A 16,790-nucleotide genomic window follows, 5' to 3' on the forward strand; every position below is an offset into this window, starting at 1 on the left:
TCACAAACACCAAGTGTATCAAAAGATTTCTAACCAAATTGAAATTTTGAGTGTCATAAAGACATACCATTCCTACTTGAATACTTCAAATTAAACTTTGAACTAGTTATTTTATACTTACTAATGTCAATAAATTAATAGAGGATTACATCTTATACTTAAATGTAACCATCAAAATATATAGGTATAACATTTTCTCCACAATGAGCCAAGGACTTTTTCATAATTATAGCTATTCATTGAAAGTCATCAAAAGTTCATCCACCTCATTCCCCCCCTAAGTGCTATATGACCCAGTTTTAAAAACCACTTATCTAAGTGAAAATTGAGAGTATAATTATTTAAAAAGAGCCCATACCTCCATAATAAATGATACACTATTTTTTTCAAGCAATGCAATCAAAGGAGGGTCACTGAATCAGCACTGCGACTTCATCTTCATTTGCTGAGGTAACATCATAATGTTTGTACAGGCAGAAGAAATGAGACAAAATTGGAACAACCCTTAAAAAAAAAAAAAAAAAAAATTGGTGAAAATACATTTGATGTAAAGATATATCAGTAAGGGAAGAAGAAAAAAAAAAATAAAATAAATAAGTAAATAAAAAGTAAAATAAAATAAAATGAAAATAAATAAATAAGTAAATAAATAAATAAATAAATAAAATAATAATGAGGGCAAAAATCTTCAAACTCTTGCATTGTGTATCAATACTGAGATACTGAAATAATACCTATGGTTTCATCTGAAGGTTTGCCCATGCTAGATTTACAGTATTTATTTATTTATTCTTTTTTATGTGATCTCACTGAGCATAACAGTTTGACACACACACAAACACTATATATATATATATATATATATATATATATATATATATATATATATATATATATATATATATATATATATATATATATATATATATATATATATATATATATATATATTGTCGAGAAGCAAATATTTATTGTGTCAAAATAAATGAATAAAAGTAATTTCCATAATACCCAAATACTGTTTATTAAGAGAATCACTGCATCAAGTGGAGGGAGCCTAAGGAAGCGGCACCGTTTGCTGCTACGTACAGAAACCTATGAGGCCAACATCTGTCACATTACCCTGGTTCGGCCTAAGGGATCCACACGTCTAAATTAGGCTGGTATACATTCTAAGTATATCACTAACCTGGCTACCTTCTTTTGATGGTTCTCATCTAACTACATTTCATTACATCGCATAAATCGTGAACATTAACAAATAAACTTACCACTTGCTTCCGTCCCGCGTCCATCTTCGCAACGGTACTTTGATATTGCTGAATTATTCATAAGTATAACCATCTTTTTATTTGTTGCATACAAAACCACCTACTCTGTGATTTTTGTTCATAAAAAAAAAGAAAAAAAAAAGAATTCTAAGTGATGCTCATCGCTACGTAGTATCTTGATAATGTAGGGCCATAGAGCCCTACATAGAGCCATAGAGCCCTGGTCAAATTTAAAATGTTATAACTTGAAAACTAAGGCACTAAAATAGTTGTTCCTTATTAGTCCCCGAGGGAGCGTGAGTTACATGAGGCTTTGCTAGATTTTGATTAATGCATGTATACTTGCTAATGTTATAAACAGGCCTTTTCATCATTCAGCAGAAAAAAAGAAAAGTTCCATTTTAAGTTCATGATTTTTGTAATGTATCTGTAACTGTTAATAAAAAAAATTCCCTAGGAGTTAGTTGATTAATTTATAATTATTATAAATAACAATTTTAGGGCTTAGTATGTGTGTAACTTTCACGTCACGCTACATGGCCAACTCATAGCATGTGATACTTTAATTGGTGAACATCTGAGGCCCCCTGCTTGAGCCTTGAGGCAGCTGTTGCAAGTTGTACCGTGTATTTTATTAACTTCACTTAAAATATAGTGAATTCCCGTGTCGAGATCAAAATAGAATCCATTTATTACTGATATGAAAGATGTTTCAGATGTAATTCAAAAGAAGTTCTGGGATGTGAAATTAAGTTATGCTACCCAAGTTAATCTCAAAGAGACTTCTTGAATAATTTTGGGGTAAAATACACTCGTTACACTCAGTTGAATAGTGGGATAACTTGCATTAAGAGCTGGCATTTGACTTTTCTTCCATCTACCTTTGTAAGCTAGCCTTCTCATCACTTGTTATGAAAACAAGAGATCAAAATAGACTAGATGTTGAGAATAATATGCAATTATGCTTTTTTTCAACTATGTTACGAATTAAAGTGCTTGTGACACTATAAGATTTTTCAGTATATACTAAGTGCACCAAGCAAATACCATAGCAATATATATATATATATATATATATATATATATATATATATATATATATATATATATATATATATATATATATATATATATATATATATATATTGAATAATTTATGATTTCCAGAGTTCACAAAAACAAAGAAAGAGGGAAGAAAATTGACAGATTTGAATGCAGTTTTCCTGATATTCCTCTTTTGAGACAGTTCCAGTCGTAGGAGAAAATATACACGTAGAGATTTTTACCGTGACAAAAATGCAAAAGTGAAGGTGCTGGTTAACTCTTTATTTACTGAGGTGGACATAATAAGAGTGGGAATGAATGGAAACCAAAGTTCTTAAACTTTACTGGTTGGCAACGCACTCAAGGTTGGTACGTACAGTGTGAGGTAGTAGGATATAATAATTTTCGAATCAATAGAGAAAACTTATAAGATTTGTCACAAATAAACCGAATACAACAATGTAAAGTCTGTTTTTAACAATTTATTATCCATAGTTTATATCTCGTAAACATCTTTTATGTGGCATTCATTCCTACTATTACCAAACAAAGTTTTTCAGTCACTGCATGCGACGAAAGTTGAACACACACACACACACACACACACACACACACACACACACTTCAGTAAAATAAACAAGTGATCTTTGTTTGTGAGTGATGTATCCACTGTTGCCCACTCATTCGCCATCTCCCCGAGAGTGGCATATACTTAAAACAATTAAATATGTAACCTTAGAAAAAAAATGAAATCCCAGCGGTCTTGACTATACGAGGTATCCTGATTCCGAGGCGTTGTTAGGGATGATGTTACTACTCCAAGGAGTGTGCAAACTATGCATCATCCTTGGTCCACCTTTGGGGGTCTAGAGTTTAGGAGTAGTATGATAAAGTACTTGTCACTTTAGGGATCGTGAGAATACTTCATGTCATCAGGAACAGTCGTCTTCCACAAAGCTATGATATAAATAACGCTAAGTTTGAAACGGCTCCACTACAGCAGTTTCATGGGAATGTACCAGTTCCTGTTTTCCAGTATTTATAAAACTACACAGTTTTTTTATTTAACTCTTATAGTAAGAGACGGTGATGTTGTTACACATGATATCATCTAGAAATAAGAGAAATATAACTAACATCTTTTCCGGAAGTAAATATGCTTTTAACTAGAAGAGATAGTTATATAAGCATGCATGGTTATGTAATGATGCATGTGCTTATATAAGTATGCATATTCCCACAACACAGAAAGAGAAATACCTAAACAAAAAATGAAATTTTCCTCGACCTTTTAAAATTTGTTAAAGTGTGTCCTTACGTAAGTATGTGTATGTACTTCGTATTTCGTTAAAGGAGGGAGTTTTGCTGCTGAATAAGCTGTGTTGTATTTATTTTAACAACTGAGAAAAGAGGTATATTGCAAAGATTAACAACATCTGGTAGAGAAGAGTATTAAAACTTCCCTACTAGCCCTCACATTCATTGTTTTCAAGTACAGATGCTACATTAGCCATAGCCGCAGCAGCAGCAGCTGTGCGCCGCCCACGCCTTGTCTTTTTGCTTGATTCCTCCTGAGTTCGGTGTTCCAGCATGTGGGTCCTCAGTGCATTTTTAAACCGAAATTTACAACAGCACTTGGGACAACTGTGACGTTTTTCCTGGAGGTGTACCTTCATGTGCCTGCTGAGTGAGCTTTTCACCCTGTACTTTTTGTGACACATGGAACACTGCACGGGCCGCTCATCTGTGTGGATCAGCATGTGGGACTGGAGATGAGACTTGCGGGTAAAACTGTTGCCACACTGGGAACACGTGAAAGGCCGTTCATTAAAGTGAGTAGCTTCATGTTTCTTACAAGACCCTCTATGAGTGAATATCTTCCCACAGTAGTGACACTTAAAGGGCCTTTGTCCTGTGTGTATGTACATGTGATCTCTGAGCGACCTCATGTATGCAAATTCCTTCCCACACTGAGAACATGAAATAGGCCGCTTCTCTGAGGTATGTGAAACCATGTGAGCTGGGAGGAACTTCTCTTGACATAGTTTCTTCCCACAAATGGAACAGATGACAGGGCCACCACTGGAGTCACGCCTGGGCTTGAAATGATCCATCAGCTGGTCCTGAGTCCTGAACTTATTGCCACACAGGGAACACTCAAGCGACGCCTCCCTTGGGTGCTGGAGGCTCATGTGGTTGGAGAGTCCACACTTCTTGGTGAACTGTTTCCAGCAGAAGGAGCAAGTGTGGGGTTTTTCACCTGTGTGGGTCTGGATGTGCCGCTGCAGATGGTTCAGTCTGGCAAATACTTTGTGGCATATGTAACACTCGTATGGTTTCTCCCCGGAGTGGGTGCACATGTGTGTTGTGAGATTGCTCTTCTGTCTGAATTTTTTACCACAGATGGAGCACCAGTGTGGTTTCTGCCCAGAGTGAATCAGCATATGAGGTCGCAGAGATGTGTTGTAAGCAAAGGAATGGCTGCAGATTTTACAGTTATATATTTTTTGAGCATGTGCATCCTTATATCTCTTATTATTCCATGAACAAGTACAACGAATATGATTCTTATCTCTGGCATTTCCTGCGTTGCTTTTTCCTCCTCTGTGTGCTGCACCTCTCCCCTCAGTGCTCGCCATCAGGAACTTGTCACGCAGGTGATACCTCCCTCACAATAAATTCCCCAAAGATCAACAACAGAAACTTCTTCAGTGTTGGTAGAGGCCTACAGTTGATGCCATGTGGCCTGCAGAACCATCAAGGAGTCAATGGAATGGAGTGTTTTTGTGCCTGTAACAGATACATGTGGTTACTTCATGCTGAAATACATCAGTTTATAAAAAGTTGTTGTTTTTTTTATTTATTTATTTTTCTATTTATTATTTTTCTAAGGGAAGGTCCTGGCGGATGCGTTTACTTGTACTATACCTGCGAAGCACTAATGTCTTCATCTCCAAGCGAATCAGTTATACGTAATATGAAATATTACTAATAATTGGAGGAGTGTACGAGTTCCCTCGATATCTATATTTTTGCACAAGTTACAAGAAAAAAAAAAACATTTGCATTATTGTTCTTATCCCCCAGCCAAGACATACACACACACACACACACACACACAGCAGCGACTATAAATGATTATATGTCTCTCTCTCTTGACATTATGATTCCAATGCGCATAAAAAAAAGACGATTTGTACAGCTGGCGATTAAAAACATGATTTATTTTATTTAAGTCGTATTTAGCATTCACGTTCGCGAAGAGGGGGATGAAGGACGTGGCTACCTGTGCTATACTCTTATCTTCATGTTGTCTTCTACTCTGGCAGTAGTGTCACTATCAGTGATGAATGTGACTTGCCAATGTAAGGAGGGTCTGGAGAAGGATGTGAGAGAAAAAAAAAAGCTACAATTAATTTATGATCAGGTTTGGTACAAAGAAGGAAAATCTGAAGGCCAAAAAGGAAGAATAAAAAAAAAAGGTATATTTCAAGATAACCTATGAGGAGAAAGAGTAAGACAGAGAACAATGCTTCCAACAGGACTGAGTGGAGGAAGTTTGTCAGATTTATCGAACCTGCATCACTTACATGGGCTACCATGTGTAGGTCTGATGGATTCTTGCAGATTCCCTTATTTTCTTATGTTCTTGTGTTTCTAATTAAGGTACTGTGGAAAAGAACGCACCAGACACAACAGTCTGCAGTGTGCGGACTGTGGAGGTGTGGTAGCGAAACATCATCTTACACTGGCGACTTTTCCCACACCAGCATTTAGTTAGGATCTATAGTTAGGATACACACCTAAGCCTCCTTGACAGTAACAGCCTATCCCCGAAAACGAAACTATTTCATATTCATACAGTATTTTTATTGTAAATAAATACAAACTCCTTCAATGGAAATATGCAACTCACCTCGCTTAGTTACCCTAAATATAATCGGGAAAAGGCTTGCAGATTCGCTCATGTCCTGCACGAAAACCCACACAACACAGGAAGGACTGACTGTGTTCGGGCGCCGCAGTAATACTCACGCAGCGCTGAACATTATGATTAAAATTAAAATAAAGCAAAATAAAAAAAAAAAAAGAAAAAAAATGAAAAAAAACTAGCAAATACAAAGTAATGAAGAATAAGAACAATCTATGAAAAACGCAGCAGTATTTGAGTCAAGCGAATACTTGCTTTTTTGTTATTTTACTTATTTGCTTAGACTGTTCATGTTTTCTAGTAATACCTTTCCTATTAATCCACTTTATTTTTCCATGTGCCATTCCTGTTTCTACTTTATATAAATGATCTACCTGACTTCATTTCCACCAACATATATCTCTATGCTGATGATGCTAAGCTCTTTAACATAATTAACAACCAACATGATATTAGCACATTGCAATCTGACATCACAGCATTAGAAGATTGGAGTAATTTGTGGCAACTTAACATCCACCCAGGGAAATGTAAATATATGCATGTCGGAAGAGGCTTGCCAGCAAACCCCCCATACATGATTTACAACTCAACCATCCAGCAAGTAACACATGAAAAGGATATTGGTATTATATTCGATGAAAAATTAAAATTTGAAGAACATATACTCTCCAAAGTAAAGACAGCTAACTCTATGATGGGAATTATAAGAACCTTCCAATTTTTAAATGCCGAAATCTTTTTGCCACTCTACAAATCAATGGTAAGGTCACATCTTGATTTTGCTAGCCCTGTCTGGAGGCCTCATAACATGTACTTGATTGATAAAATTGAAGGAGTGCAGCACCGAGCTACCAAACAATTACCAGAAATGAAAGGTTTGTCCTACCCTGAAAGGCTGCAGGCCCTTAACTTACCATCTCTGCGATACAGGGCTCTACGGGCTGATATGATAGAACTTTATAAAATGTTACATGGCCACTACAACAACAATCTATGTAATATAGTCCAACTATGGAGCGAAACCAGCAGCCGCACAGGACCAAGAGGACATACCTTAAAACTATATCCAAAACCCTCAAGATCTACCATGAGGAAAGAGTCATTTACACTTCGCTCTGTTAAAGTATGGAATACACTGTCAGAAGAGGTTGTCTCAAGTTCATCATTAAATATTTTCAAAAACCGGCTAGATAAATACTGGGCAGGATTAGAGATAAAGTATTCCAATTACCGAGCAGACATTTTAAGCATAGTGGAGCATAATGCACGTGAACCCTCCAACACTGTCCGCGCCACAGCCACCAACCACAGAGTGCAGCCTATTATATATAACGAAGAGTCCAGCATAGAGGAAATTAATTCCTGGACTGGAGATCATCTATAAGTATCTATAAGTTTATTTAAGTTGATTTGCTCTCTCTCTCTCTCTCTCTCTCTCTCTCTCTCTCTCTCTCTCTCTCTCTCTCTCAGTATCTTTGTTGTTCTGTTTACGTCGCCATTATGCATCAGCTGTTCCGTCATTTTTCTCCCTCGTCTAACAATGCTTGTATTTTATCTTGTGTGTGTGTCACCATCAAACGCGTGAGTGCTGGTGACTTGTGGTATCATGAATCAGAAATCAACGCAATCTGCAAGCGTTAATACTCAAGTTAATGGTATAGATTCTGATTTAAGGTATTGTGTGGATATTATTCACTTCACAATGTGTGTGGTGACGTGCCTAGTGGTGGATTTTACTTTAGCTGTTCACTGGATGGGCTTTGAACTTTAATGCTATACTACTATGGCTTCCTCTCAGGCTTAGAGAGAGAGAGAGAGAGAGAGAGAGAGAGAGAGAGAGAGAGAGAGAGAGAGAACTGATGTGGTGAAAACAGTTTAAAAGTATGATTTCATAAGCACCCTAGACTGCAAAAGCCACGATAAAGTTTTCAACTCTTCCAGTGCCTGTGGTTTTATCCTTTGTTCAATTATTTCATCAGATACAGTAACAAGTGTCATACCATAGTTGCCAAATGATTATAAATATGCGTGCCTGTGTTATATTACCACATATTTATACATTGATAACGACTCGAGTGTATATCAAACAGCACTGTGGTCATGTCTGGTGTGGTGGAAAAAGTGGCAAGAGTTTTAAAGAAGAAGAAGAAGAAGAAGAAGAAGAAGAAGAAGGATAATAAAAACACTATCGAAGAAGCAATAGACGTTTGCAGGACTGGAAAATAGAAATGAAAATTAAATGAACCAATGAAAACCAATTAAAATAGTGTTAAAAAAATTGAAATGACGAAATGTTTGAAATGTTAATTTACATATATCAGTAAAAAAGGAAAGAGAAAAAAAGAAGAAGAGTGTATTCGTGTGACAGGAAACGCCTTTTGGAGTAGCATCTCTTGCGCTCACCATAACAGGTAAGCCTATCCTATGTCCAATGTTTGTGCATAATTTCCTTACCTGAGACAGTTGACATTCAGCAGGGTGGTTACTGAGGGCTGTATAAATTTATTTGGGAACGAAAACCAACATCAGGGAGTCTCAAGAAGTGATAAAATAATGATTTGGGCATAAAATGGAAAGAAAAAAAAGATAACATTATGGAGTAGGACACAGACCGAAGTTAAATACATCCTGAACATAAAAAAAAAAAAGCATGGGCAGGATAGTTATATGCGAAATAGATATAATAATGGATCGAAAATTATATCAACAAAATGATTAGACAGATTTATAACAACAAACTACATGGAGGGGTGAGTTGCTTGGGGGTGTCCGAACAGCCTGTTGAAATACAAGAAAAAGATTACAGGAGATTTTTGTCCTGCAGTAGACTAAAAATGGTTACTGGTGCATGATATAGTTTACTGTGAGAAGGAAAGATTAATATTTTAGTTACTGGTAAAATAAAGTTTTCTCTGATAAATATCATAAAGAAAATGTATTTTAGCAGTATTATATGATAGTTGCTGTGTTTGTGTGCTTAGGTAGATAGGTATTGATGGAATTTATAGTAACTAACAATGTTTTCTCTTGCTGTGTTCCTTGACGATGTCACCAGTGCGGTCACTTTTGTCACTCGTATCACTGTCACCACTACCGTCACTCCTGCCACTGTCTCCAGTTGTCACTGCCGTCACTCATGTCTGCTGCCACTGCTGTCACTCATATCACTCGCCATTGCTGCGGCGCAGAAGTGTTTCAGAATGTGGTCTTCTTTCGTACTCTTCGGTCACGTAATTGATGTTTTCATAAACAGCTTCATGCTGCGATGATGAAATCCAATTGACTCTTTTTTCTCCTATATAATTTTAGATGCGCGCCATGACCTCGCTCGCAGCAGGCCGGGTCGTCCAGCATTCAGGTCACTGGCTTATGCTGTTATGTGGTGCAGGTTGAACACATCCTGCAGCGGACCCATTTCTAGCACGCACTTGATTAAAACATTCATGTCAAACTTGTGATACTGCGACACGGCGCTCAAGGTTTATCCTCTTGTAGAGTGGACCCTTCTTGTAAATGTGATGAGTAATTAAAATTTTGTTCCTCACGTCCTCTTTCATCAACTCCATAGTTCCCATATGCATCCCCATTTCTCCCACCACCTCTTCGTTGCGTTGCTGTCTGCGTTTGGATCTTATTCTCTGTCGTCGCCTTTGTTGTACCCAAATTCACGGCGCGGCATTCGTCTGCCCTGGTTTTCATTTCTCCACGTTTGGCTCGTAACAATTTGTAGTTAGAAATGTGTAGGTGATATTGTGTATCATGCATCGAGTTTACCGATTATCCTTCGTAATTGTGCAGGATTCTTCATTCTGGATATGGGAACGCAGTTAGTGCCGGAACAGAGCCTAGAGGTATTTCACTCTTCACATTTGTAGGATTAGAATATTCTGTTCTCATCACTTTATTGCAAGATAACTCTTTATCCATTTAAGCTGAGAATCTTTAAATACTCATCGGTTCCCTAACGTCTGCGTTAATTTTTTTATAGTGACACGAGTTCTGAAGCTTTCTAAAAAGTATTAAGATCACACTCATTTTAGCCACCTCTGTCCTATACTATATTTGAGGTTGTCGTTGAAACATAAGAACATGATAACATAAAACCTGGTAAATGTGGGGTGTAGGATTTTGCATCTCTAAATCCCACGTGACTTCCTATTAATTGTGTGTGTCTCTTGAAATTTCCAGTCCTTTTTTTCTACCATCATCAGTTTCTTTAGGAGTCTGCGCACAACACAATACTCTTTAATGAACCCCGTGGAGATTAATGCTAACTTCATCCTTGCTTGTTGGACTCAGAAGCTTCTACGTTTTTCCACATTTAATTTCATTTGATATCAAGAAGCATTCATACCTCACTCAATCAGTCACGCGCGCATGTGTGTGTGTGTGTGTGTGTGTATGTGTGTGTGTGTGTGTGTGTGTGTGTGTGTGTGTGTGTGTGTGTGTGTGTGTGTGTGTACTGTAATACGTGCATTGTGTGTGCGTGTGGGAGAGAGAGAGAGAGAGAGAGAGAGAGAGAGAGAGAGAGAGAGAGAGAGAGAGAGAGAGAGAGAGAGAGAGAGAGAGAGAGAATGTGTGTGTGTGTGTGTGTGTTCCGCGTGTGGGGTGGGGCAGGACCTTGCTAGGATCGCGGAAGTCTTCAAGGTGATCTGCGGTGCCCAAATGTTGGCTGACCCGCCCTCCTTCTCCTTCCTCCCCTCCACCCTTACCTTCCTCCTCCCATCTCTCTCTCTCTCTCTCTCTCTCTCTCTCTCTCTCTCTCTCTCTCTCTCTCTCTCTCTCTCTCTCTCTCTCTCATATGATCTCCATTTATATATATATATATATATATATATATATATATATATATATATATATATATATATATATATATATATATATATATATATATATATATATATATATATATTTTTTTTTTTTATTTTTTCTATTTATTTATTTATTTTTTTACATATTCATAACACACACACACACACACACACACACACACACACACACACACACACACACACACACACACACACACACACACAGGGTGCTCTAGGTAAAATGCACCAGTTTTCACGTGAACATATGGTACTATATTATATGCATAAATTACATCTATGATGTAATCTGTGCATAAATTGTTAATGTGTAGGGAAAAAAATGATCAGATTACTGTGACTCACTTTGGCAATGAAGTCGACCATTAGCTTCCCTAAACTGACGCACTGTACTTAAATCCTGGTCGAAATACCTCTGAAAACAACCAGATCCTTCATGAGTTGGTCGACTTAACTTTAAATCTAAGCAGATCCTTCATAAGTTGGTCGAATTACCTCTGAACCGAACCAAATCCTTGATAGGTTGGTCTAATTAACTTTAAACAGACAAATCCTTCAAGGGTTTGTCGAATTACCTTTAGAAACAACCAGATCCTTCAAAGGTTAGTCTAATTACCTGTAAGAACAACCAGATCCTTCATAGGTTATTCAAATTAAATTTGAGACACAATCAGATCCTTCAAAGTTTGGTCAAATTATTCTTAAACACAACCAAAATCTTTCATTGGTTGGTCGAAATACCTTTATACACGATCAAATGCTTCACAGGTTGGTCATATTATCTCTAAACACACCCAGATCCTTCATAGGCTGGTTGATTTACCATATAACTCTAACGACGATCCAGGTAACGCGTGAAGAGATGTGCAGGAAGGAAGACTGTGAGAATAATGGAAGCGTATCACAGAATGGAGGGTGTACAGCCATTACTCTGTTTTGGGATTATTTGGTAACCACTGAGTTATGATTTTGCTTTCCCCGTGTGATGTAATGTGCTTAAGTGGGCTACGCAGCACCTGTTGATGTTCAGTTCACCCTACCTGGGATACTCCTTGTCGAGAATGCCACCGCAAAATGCAATATACCGTTATGCTTGGCTTTAATGGGAATGGTTTTGACTCGGTACAACACGAGGTAGTGCTGAATTCATGAGGTGAGCTAGAAATTAATGAGTATATCACCAGACTCATGGAGAATTTAAATGTAAACAGAATAGCAATGAAATCTAGAAAAAAAAATAGTATATCACCAGACTCATGAAGAATTTAAATGCAAATAGAATAACAATGAAAACTAGAAAGATGAATAATAAGTGAATCAAATTAACATCAGGAAGTGAGTTAGACAGGGAAAGACTGCAACACCAGAATGACTCACAGCATATAGTGTTGGTATTTACGGAAAGACTGAGGGAAAGACAAAGGAATATACACAGGCTGAGAGTACATAGTGTATATCATTTAAGACTTCCAGCCATGACCTTGATCTCTGAGTGCAGATCTCGGAAGCATGTTAGAAAAAAGAGGAGAAAAAAAAGAAGGAAAAAAGTTAGACAGAAATGTATAAAAGTAATAACATATAAACTAAAGATAGAAGATAAAAAATAAATAAAAAGTAGATATGTAATAAGTTGACCAAAGAACTCCATCTAAATATTACCACACAAACGTGATAACAAGATACAACATCATTGAATAAGAAGCTCGGTGGTTTGGCAGTAAGGGCATTGGACGCCTGCTGTTATGGTTTGGAAATTACGTCACGTGCTGCGTAGGTGCCTTCAGGAGGGTGGAGGGGCGAGCGGCGATGCTGGCTTGTTAACCACGCTGTTTACCACCCCTTCCTGTCTTACCGTTTTCTTCTTTATCTTGCCTCTCTCTCTCTCTCTCTCTCTCTCTCTCTCTCTCTCTCTCTCTCTCTCTCTCTCTCTCTCTCACATTGCAAGCATCCATGTGGTGTCTCGGCTTTGTAACAATAAAGAATAATGGAGTTGTTCAGTAGCCACACCTCCGAGCTGCCACAGGGGAAGAGACTTAGTGACGGCGTGAAGACTCGTCCTGATAACAGCTCTTTTTGTACTGTTTTCAGCAACAATGGCACCGATGATGCTTTTGTATCTGTGTAACACCGTCTTTCCTTCACGCTTGACATTGTTTTCCTGGGCAAAATTCAGATATTTAAGTCTAACATTGGCAGTTCTTACTATGCTTGCTTTTATATGTCTCATTTTCTATATCATTTTGGTCGGTGCCTTTATGTACACAGTTTGCTTTGGGGGCCACAGACTTCAGTCATGGGAATGTTCCCTCATCTGTCTTAAGACTTGATCGTCATTCTGTTATTAAATATATTTGTGTTGCATTTCTCCTCCACTGATCATCATTATGAAATTCCTCTGCTGTTCAAATTCCTCAGTGTATCTCATCCTGACTATTTTCCCTTTGCAGAAATCTCCATCCGAGAAAATGTTGTGTTCAGTAGTCTTAGTTGTCATCTTCCTTTACTGGTCAATCTGGTGAACAAACCTTCACCTTTGCCATCCTGGGTGACCTGTAGCTGATGCAACACCCTACCTGTATTCCTGACCACCTTGGAGACACGCACAGCATTCTTGACCTTTCACTATCATCTAACCCTTGAGTTTATCCTGTTAGATTTTTCCCTCCAGTGAGCTCCTTCGGTCATGATCAGATTCTGTCTCTCTTGCTACTCCTGGACCCACCGTAGTGAATATACTTGTAGCACTCTAGCTCTTCCAAGTGGGAAAACCTTAGGCTTTATACGAGCACTGCTCTGATATCTTATAGAATCTCACCTGTTTCTGTGAGTTCCGTGTTGTGACGTGTGCCTGCAGCATAACGAAAAGGATTGTCCCTGGTGTGCAGTGCAGACCCAAACACTCGTCAAACAGTCAAGACAGCTTGTTCTCCCATCATCGGTGACAGGCGTCTTAGTAAAGCATTGTATTTTTCATTTCAGCCTGTCTCTAAAAGGGTGAATGGTTCATCTCTTTCACACTACTGACTAGTAATTTTTACTCACTGTCTGATAAAAGTCAGTCATCATTAAGAAGATTGTTGATTTATTTTTTTTGCAAGTGTATAGATTCCGCAACGCAAAGGGAAGTCCTGCGGGGATCTGAGGAATACCGGAGGCTGGCTCAGACATCTTATTTTCTCAGGTAGGACACGAATGGCTGCGTATCCCGCTTTCATTTTCTCTTTACCCTCGGTGCTCGAGGACTTGTTAATAAGAATCTTCTCATGTTTCAGTACAAGTTTTAAGCAAGTAAGTCTTTGATTTCGGGCCAGTGTTACCGCCGCTTTAATAGGAAGTCCTCCATGTCTCCTTTCCTTCGATGACACACAGCATCGCCCCTCTTCTACATGAATAAAGTTTCCTTGGTCTGGTCTTTGCTAGGACTCTGAAATGAAAATTCTATACCTTTTCTCTTGCCGAAGTAGGTTCCAAGAAGTTATGTATCCTATGTTGTCTCCACCAGTCTTTGATGCATCAGCAGCACATGTGTTACTAACCACCTGTGTGTTAATAAATTTAGCGCTTTGCTATACCTTCTCTTCAACGTTGGAGCAGGCTTGAATTATTATATCGAGAAATAACCTTGATAGGGGAGGGAAATGAGTGATCGGGTGTGTATAGTTTTATTTTCTATAAAGCTTATATAGAGACTTCTGGATATAACATATCTTGCAATTAATATCCCAGGTGACAGTCAGGATGTGGATGAGCCAGGAGAAGTTTAGGTTAAGTTGCTTCAGGTACAGTATGTGGTCTGTCACAGTCAGCTGTTGCCTTTTTCAAAATGTTGCTGAGAGCAGAATCCGGAGGCACGAGAAACAAATTTACTCGTGAAAATCAGTAAAATTTTTCATGTGTGAAAAAAGAAAAAAAAAAACAGCTCCACTCTTGAAAATTAATTAGAGTTTTTACTAGTGAAGGTGCCTTTTTCGTGCAACTGACTACTGGACTCTGCACTCAGCAACATTCTGAAACCTGCCATTTCGTGCAGTATTCACAATTAAATGAACTTCGCTTGGCTCATTGTCGTCCTAACTGTCATCTGGGATATATATATATATATATATATATATATATATATATATATATATATATATATATATATATATATATATATATATATATATATATATATATATATATATATATATATATATATATAGCAGGCAACACTTCCTGCTGACAGGCAGTGTTACCTGTCAGCCTCGTCAGCCACACGCACGCGGAAAACCAAGGCATTTGGTGCAGCCGGTTTGGAGACCCATTACCAAGCATACCTAACAATATATATATATATTTTCTTATTGAGATAATAGAAAAAACCTGTCCTGATTAAGGAAAATAAATGACATTTTTTTTTTGTATAATTCAGCATGCAAGAGTTTTAAGGAACAGATCAGAAAATCTTGCCGCAGAAATAACAGCCTTGTGTTATCCATTTATACTGTAAACTTATTTAGGTTTATTGACAACGTATAGACCTATGTTCCATCATGTGACGCACATCATGCAAGTTATGATGCTGATGGTGTACATAAACTTTATGGCAGCAAAAACACTGCGCACGATCCAGAATCCGCCGTGACATGCCTGCCCTTGTCATGCCTGCTGACTGTTACTGACCACCCGCAACATATTAAGTCTTAACTCTTAGCCACGACTTTTGGTACATTTTAATAATATAATTTTGAAAGATGACAGTAGCAGCAAAACGAGTGATCGAGCGATAATAACATTTGAGTGTTTATAGTTTTATTTTTGGTCCGTAAAATCACGAAGGGTTACTGAGATAGAACAGCAGGTGTCACACTGGCATTAGCGTTCAAAGGGTTAAGGAGACTGTACCAACAAGCTGAGCAGAAGTAAGTAAATCTCCATAACTCTTCCTGAAAACTGTGTTCGGTCATTTCAGCCGTGTGTGTGTGTGTGTGTGTGTGTGTGTAAGCCTGGGCTGTCCTTCGGCGTGCAGGGAGCGCAGTCGTTGTGAATCCAAGCAATCCTGGGGAAGCACTGTCTGTTGAATGGCTCATTACTGCCGGCCTCCGCGATTTCTTATTACGAGTAGAACAAAAGTCATCCCCGTCATCCCCGCCAGTTGCCTGTTTTTTCCAGACCAGTCTAGCAAAGTTTCTTGTCTCGGCTCGTATTATTAAACGGTTTGGTTTCATAAAGATATTTCTCAATCGCTTACGATATGATGAATATTGTCCCTATAATGTTTTATCCTATTAATGAGACAGAATCCTTGTTAAACTACGAATAGAATAATTAAAACACTCCTGACTGTCTCCACTGCAGCTTGTTGATGTAAGAAATCAGACGACGAAACATTTATGAATACAGTCTCTCATCATCTAGTTCACTGTCTGTCTCATCGTCTAGAATCATTTCAGGCTGCTCAAGAATTAATCGAGTTCTTGGAAACATGAATTAGGCAAACAACAAACATCTTCTCAATTTTAAGCACTTTTAGATAAACTGAATGACAAGTACACGAGATGAGAGAACAGCACATTATCTTCGTACAGTCTATACCCTCATTAGGAACGATTCTAGCTACTGAGCAGACGATGAGTTGAATCAGATTTATCAGGGGGTTCTGTAACTCAAGTGCCGCTTTATCACACGATCTGTTTGCTGTGTCGCCATCAACATTTCCTTCCCGGGGAGAAA

The 16,790-nt window shown here is 38.0% G+C and overlaps 2 protein-coding genes across 8 annotated transcripts in view; both read right to left on the bottom strand.

The window, feature by feature from the left end:
* The window catches only part of LOC135110276 (sialin-like), a 12,640-nt gene extending 11,281 nt beyond the window's left edge, over positions 1-1,359 (bottom strand). The window contains exon 1 of one of the 3 annotated variants that reach the window (XM_064022436.1): positions 1,272-1,359. In XM_064022436.1, the coding sequence (XP_063878506.1) occupies positions 1,272-1,344 (73 nt within the window). In that variant the 5' untranslated portion in view covers positions 1,345-1,359. Of the gene's footprint in view, positions 1-1,189; positions 1,245-1,271 lie in introns of those variants that run through there. The other 2 variants (XM_064022446.1, XM_064022454.1) reach the window with 2 other exon arrangements.
* A 1,217-nt stretch (positions 1,360-2,576) lies between these two features.
* Positions 2,577-7,390, bottom strand: LOC135106497 (gastrula zinc finger protein XlCGF8.2DB-like). 5 transcript variants are annotated; one of them, XM_064015567.1, is made up of 3 exons: positions 6,232-6,332; positions 5,602-5,691; positions 2,577-5,105 (listed from the first exon to the last, which is right to left on the bottom strand). In XM_064015567.1, exon 3 carries the CDS (start codon positions 4,952-4,954, stop codon positions 3,782-3,784), a length of 1,173 nt encoding a protein of 390 aa, XP_063871637.1. In that variant the 5' UTR covers positions 4,955-5,105; positions 5,602-5,691; positions 6,232-6,332; the 3' UTR covers positions 2,577-3,781. The 5 variants fall into 5 exon arrangements, with proteins under 5 accessions (XP_063871637.1, XP_063871666.1, XP_063871647.1 ...); XM_064015596.1 differs by lacking the exon at positions 6,232-6,332 and adding an exon at positions 5,906-6,154; XM_064015577.1 differs by lacking the exons at positions 5,602-5,691; positions 6,232-6,332 and adding an exon at positions 7,303-7,390.
* Between the last annotated feature and the right edge of the window lie 9,400 nt (positions 7,391-16,790).

Source organism: Scylla paramamosain, chromosome 2 (genome assembly GCF_035594125.1).
Source record: "Scylla paramamosain isolate STU-SP2022 chromosome 2, ASM3559412v1, whole genome shotgun sequence".
NCBI classification, from domain to species: domain Eukaryota; kingdom Metazoa; phylum Arthropoda; class Malacostraca; order Decapoda; family Portunidae; genus Scylla; species Scylla paramamosain.

What these genes read in the sequence shown, in the direction of transcription:
- LOC135106497 (XM_064015577.1), bottom strand. Translation starts at nt 4,954, where the DNA reads ATGGCGAGCACTGAGGGGAGAGGTGCAGCACACAGAGGAGGAAAAAGC.